The sequence below is a fragment of the Gavialis gangeticus genome, unplaced genomic scaffold (genome assembly GCF_001723915.1).
Source record: "Gavialis gangeticus isolate Ggan-Ray unplaced genomic scaffold, GavGan_comp1, whole genome shotgun sequence".
In the NCBI taxonomy this organism is placed as follows: domain Eukaryota; kingdom Metazoa; phylum Chordata; order Crocodylia; family Gavialidae; genus Gavialis; species Gavialis gangeticus.
In genome coordinates, this window is record NW_017729024.1 from 87,153,645 (window position 1) to 87,159,826 (window position 6,182).

The 6,182-nt window shown below is 42.7% G+C and overlaps 1 protein-coding gene across 1 annotated transcript in view; it reads right to left on the reverse strand.

Annotated features, from left to right (window-relative positions):
* Nucleotides 1-6,182, reverse strand: part of LRRC2 (leucine rich repeat containing 2) — a 159,572-nt gene that overhangs the window by 102,689 nt on the left and 50,701 nt on the right. Inside the window, exon 3 of the mRNA XM_019517322.1 lies at nt 4,792-5,002. Coding sequence (XP_019372867.1) covers nt 4,792-5,002 — 211 coding nt within the window. The remainder of the gene's footprint in view (nt 1-4,791; nt 5,003-6,182) is intronic.

A 6,182-nucleotide genomic window follows, 5' to 3' on the forward strand; every position in this document is an offset into this window, starting at 1 on the left:
GTCCCCCGGATCTATACACCAAACTTCCTTGACACAGTACTGTCTGTGAGGCTCACTGCGTATGTAAACAGATACTTCCACATACAAACTGACAGTATGCATATAAATATTTTTTTTTGCATTTTCAATTACATAATCTGTAAAAACTAATGCATGTTTACATCTGGGCACTACTTTGTAGAGGGGGCATAAGTACAGTGAGTTTTGACAATGTAGCCCTATAAATTATTCTAGATCCTGACAGCTGTACCAGGATTTGAAAGCAGCAGATGAGATGTAAGGATATAGAGTGAGCTGGTATAATCTTTATGATCACCACTGTCTATCTTTAAAATATATATTTTAGTAAAAGAACAGAAAATTAGCTCTTTCCTAGATGACATGAGCATTGCTGAGCAGATCTTCAATTCACAATTTTAAAATAAGTTTTCTCTGTCAGTGTCCCAATTCTTTTAAATACTTGTAGGTATTTTTGCAGACAAAGAGCATGGATCACAGATTAATTTACAATAAAGTAAGCAAACAATTATTCTTAATTTATGTCAAAGTTATCCCTCCAAGTACATGTTAATGAATTCTGCGATTGAACTTCAAATAATTCCTTTGACATAGGTAAATATAATTTAGCCAGCTACAGATAGGCAACAAGGCACAGACAGATTAAGGGGCTAACCCCAATGTCATGTGTCAAGTCAATGTCTAAGGTAGAAAAAGAACCAAATGCTTGATTCTTCGATCCTTTTTTGAAGGATTGATCAACACAAATACAAATACCACTATACTGATATTATTCTAAAATTGATAGTTCCCCTGAGTTTAATCTTTTTGGGGCAGGGATGACATGTAGGGGGTGCACATGAGTGCACATGCACCCCCTGTGCATGGCAGTGTACACCCTGCAAAAAGGTGCTGGTCGCCACCCTGTCGCCTGTCCATGATCTCCCGTGGCTGCTACCACCGCTGCTGGCAGCGCCTGTGGGTGGTCACCAGCCCATGGTCAGCGCTCACCACCCCTGCTACCACCAACAATGCTGGTGGCATCTGTGGGAGCTCACCACTGCCGCTCCCGCCACCACAGCTGTGCCCCCCAAGTTGCCAGGGACATGCGCCTTTCATGTTTTAGGGTATCAGACTGGAACAATGCTGAAGCAAAGATGAGCAAGGATGTGTGAGACATTCTGCATTTTTGCTTCTTTTGTAAAGCTATATTAATGAAAAGGTACAAAAAAACTGACTTTAATGACATTAGAAGTAAACAGAGATGTTTTAATTTTTCAACTTTCTATTCTATTGTATACTAAATACATGGGGGGCTCTTTTGTTTTGTTTTTTGGGTTTTGGGGGGTTTTTTTCAAACACCATCCAGTGTCTTCTGGTCTCCTCTCATTTCTAAGTTTTATAACTGTGTGTCAATTAGGGGTGCCCCAATAGAGATTTTTTGTGCTGATTTTTAACAAGCCATATCGGCCAATACTGATCTGATTGCGGTATGTAGCCGGGCAGCTTGGAGAGCCAAGGGGCGGGAGGAGGGAAGGGGCATGGTGGGGGGCAGATTGAAGCCCCTGCAGTGAGTGAGGGAGTGGAACTGGGACAGGTGCTGCCCAGCCAGTGTGGGATGGAGCCATGAGCAGCTCATCCAGGGGGGCATGGAGAGAGGGGCATGCGGAGTGGGGTGTAGCTTCTGCCACTGCATGCACCCCAGAAGTTCATGAAGGGTGTGCCCCTGGATCTGCACACAGGATGAGGGCAGGCTGCATCAAGCTCTCCCCAGTGAGGGGCTGGGCCAGGCTGTGCTTGGGGCAGGCAGTGGCAGCACTGGGAGGGCACTATGGGAGGGGGGGCCTCAGCCACCCCAAAATTTGCCATAGCTCCCCTCCCCACCGCCACCACCCACCCTGAGCACAGCCCGACCCAGCCCCCTGCTGGGAAGAGCTCAGCGCCGCCCCGGCCCCATCCAACACCAGCAACCTGCCCACACCCCACATGTAGGGGCACCAGGGGTGCATGCCCCCTGTGCCCTCCCAGAGTGTGCACAGCATTGGGACCCACCCCCACCAATGCCCCCTGATGAGCTGCTTGTGGCTCCATCTCATGCCCCGCCCCGGCTGTGCAGTGCCTGCTTCTGCCCCAGCCCCACTCCCTCCCTCACCACGGAGGCCTTAATCTGCCCCCCTCCCCGCATACCCCTTCCCCACAGACTTACCAGCTGAACCTAGCTGCTCTCCAAGCTGCTGAGCTGTGCTCCTGGCTGCCTACGTGCTGTGCTGTCGCTGCACACATGCATGGGACATTTATCAGTGACATTATGGGCCACCTCAGCCAAAAAAAGCCAATTGCTGATACTGTCAATTTCTCTTATATCGGTGCCAACCTGATATGGGATTAATGTATCGGTGTACCTCCAATGTCAATGAATAAAGACCAAAACATTTGGAATAACCTCCATGAAATATTTTGACCATTTTTTAAAAGCAGCTCTACCATACAACAACAACAAGGAATTGAAACTCCTTTATATTTGTGGATTGGATTTAATAAGAATCTGCTGATCTGATTTTTAAATAATCCTGTATTACCATGTAGGTCTCTGCTACTTAATGTTAAGATGCCTCAGCAGAATATCAAGCATTGTTATCATGGCCCTTAATCTTGACATTGTATAACAGTTATACATCAACATGCTTTGCCTAAAAATCTTTTCATTGTCTGTAAGCAATTTAAGAGCATTCCAAATGTTTTTCAGAAGAGTTGTCAGTGATCAAGATTAATTTTCTTATGCCTGCTTTATGTACTTACAAGCATCTGATTGATTTAATAACATACACCTCAAAATAACTGTTTTTTTTCTATTAGCCCTTGGCAGGAGAAATGTTTTCTCTCTCAATCTAAGGAGCCTGATAAATTGCTGTTTTCTGAATTTATACACACACATACAGAATTACTGCTGGTTGTGAAAGTAGGACACACTACACCATATCAGTTTCAGATCTCAAAATTGGCAGTGTATAAGAAGTTTGGAAGCTGATACCCATACCTCTCTTGCAAAGAACACTGTCACTTCAGTGATGGGCATTAGTAGAGGAAGTGGACTCTGGACTAGAGATGACTGGGAATGTGACACACTGTTTTGAAAAATTCTGCCAAAGTTATTTTAATTCTGAAAGAGATCAAATATATTTTTGGAAATGTATTATTAAATGAAAATTTGTTCTGATGGAACTTTTTTCTTTCACTCTGTTATTTACAAATGATGCATCTCATTTCCAAAAGTCATTTTGAAATGAAATATTCTATCTTTTTTTTTTTTTACTTTTGCCTTAAAATGTTTCATTTCACCTTGTTGTAAAAGAAGTTTAATCAAATGCAACATGTTCTCAAAACAAAAATAACTTGAAATATTTTTCAAGAAAAAATTCAGACCAGCTCTGTTTCACATCTTACTTCTAAGCTGGTGTCTCACAGAAAGCCGTGTTAAGTACTGTTTCCACCAGGCCACTACTGGTTAGTAGTGCTACTGATTTTGTTTTAAGCAAACAGAACAAAGTTGTATCTATACTCTTAAGCCAAGCAAGCAGATTTCTGGGTATGAAAAGACATGAACAAGCTAACAAAGGTGTTGTTATCATCTCGTAATCTTAGGACAATCAATAAGGGCCCCTCTACACATGCAGGTAAAGGCCCAATGGGATCTAATGCATGATCCACACAATTGCACTGCCTACCATGCCACACGTGCATGGCAGGAGGTGCAATTACAGGACACTGCACCTTATCGCTGGTGCATGGGGAGCCCGGGATCACAAACTTGGATCCCTCCTGCACTGACTCCTGCTGCTGCAAGCCCCACAAGTAATGGGCTCACAGTGGGGGGCAGCATGGAGAATGCTGCCCCCACTGCAAGCCCCACAGCTGACATAGGTTTGCTGGGTGCAGGGCTCATAGCAGGGGCTGCAGGAGAACATTGCTGCTGGTGCTGTGATCCTCACACTTCATGAAGCTTGCAGTGGGGAAAGTATTGCCCCTGCTGTGAGCCTTGTGAGGTGTGGGGCTGACAGCGGCAGCAGCCTTCTCCCTGCTGCCCCCTACTGCAAGCGTCACAGCCAATGGTGCTGTTCTCGCTGCAAGTACTGCAGCCAATGAGGCTTGGAGGGGGGTGGGGCAGTGTTCTGCCCACTGCGAGGCTTGCAGCTGATGAGGCTCATAACAAGGACAGTGCTGGGAACACTGCCACCACCACAAGCCTTGTCAGCTTTTGGGCTATCAGCAGGTGGTGCATCCCTGTGGTTGGGAGCTGATGAGACTCCCAGCCACAGAGGAGCACTTGGTCACTCATTCAATTAATGGCATGATTAGAACATGCTATAAACTTATTACACGTTTGTTGTGGAATAACTTTGTAGCTTATTGCTTGTTTTATCACCACACTCATTGGTTGAATGTGTAGGTGAGTCACAACTTACAGTATGATGAACTGGTTAATCATCATGCCTTAAGTGTTATGTGTAGAGGGGGGCTGAGATACCGATGTGGATACTGGGCACTCTCTTACAGTATTACAGTTGTTTATAACTGTGGTTTTCAGAGGTGTACGTTATACACATTAGTACAGAATTGAAAATGAATACATTTTAAAATAAAAATTATAATGATTTCTTTCTAGAAAGAAAAAAACCAATGCTACTGTCAAAACTAATGCAGCTGAAAACTGTTCACAATAGGCTAGATCATCAGGGTTTGCAGTGCTACGCTCATCAGCCAAATACTGCAGAAAGACGATCAGACTAAACTTACCGTCCAGTGCTCACCAGAAAGTTGAAAAATATATTTGCTTCTTTCTTTGTCTGCTGCATCTGACAAAGCACGCTTCTTACGGAGCTGAGAGTTCTTTTCCATTTTATCCAAAATCTCCATACTGGTATCTACAAAACCATTCTTTAAGTATTTGGATTGTGGAATTCCTTTCTTTCTGCATTCTAGCATAAAGTTCCATTCTTCCTTTATCCTGAAATCGGACAAAGGAAAAGTTCCTGTGAATCTATTAAAATAAGAGAGTACAAAAGCTTGGAGTCCTTGCTGCTATTCTTATATACTTACTGGATGAGTCTTAAAATGTATGCTTATGGGCCATATTAAAAGTGTCTGGCCTGAGAATCGTGCTTGGGTTTGTAAGGCTAAATGGTAACGTTAAGCAGGATCTTTTATGCACATGACAATACAATCAGGCCCAGGAAATATGCACGTGAAGTTCCTGATCCTATATACATAGGAAATAATCTGAACAGATTCACACTTAACAAATTACAAATGTATGAATATAATGAACACCTTAAATGTCCCTGAAAATATGTCCAAGTTTTGCAACTGCAGATATATATATTTTACTGACTGTGGGAATAGTTAGAATTGTGTCATATTCTTCTGGACATTTTTTATTCAAGTGAAGAGATTGGGTTCATCAAAAAGACAGAAGGGGTGTCTTTTGAAATTGTCGGGTACTGCATCTTGCTGGGATCCTATGATCCCTGCTGACTTCCTGCGCCTGGGGCAGGGGGCTGGACTCGATGATCCTCCAGGGTCCCTTCCAGCCCAAATGTTTATAAAATCTATGAAATCTAAAACATGAAGATGGAAGTCAAATTTGTCTCATGCCTGCTAATTTCAATTTGAATATTAATTTGGACACATATATATGAGAAAGTTGAGTATCATGTTTAAAAGTTACTTCAAGTTATAGTGATGCAATTTCTTATATAGGTAAGCCTTTCTATAAACTCCAGATATCACTTGCAGAACAAGGAGCAAACAATGTGAAATTGAGAGTTAGGGAAGAGAGGTCACAAAGGCTGTACTAAGAAAATCTAGGAAATACCACTTTAATACACTGTAAGAAAAATAGACTCTAGACACCTACATGTTGTTTCTAATTTTTTTCTAGCAGTGAGTGAAGCTAATTAACTATAAAAGCTTTTTTTTGTTTTGTTGTGTAAGAGGCGGGTGGGAGTTGAAGTGTGCAGAGAAAAGTAAAATAAATCCCAGAAGGGAAAAAAAGGGAAAGAACAAGAAAAATAAGATCTGAACCATTAAAAGGAGGGAGACTTTCTGAAATCCTAGATTTAGAGCCTGGCTTTAGACGCTACTTCATGCCTCATACCACCATAGAATTACTTCATTCTCTGCCACCG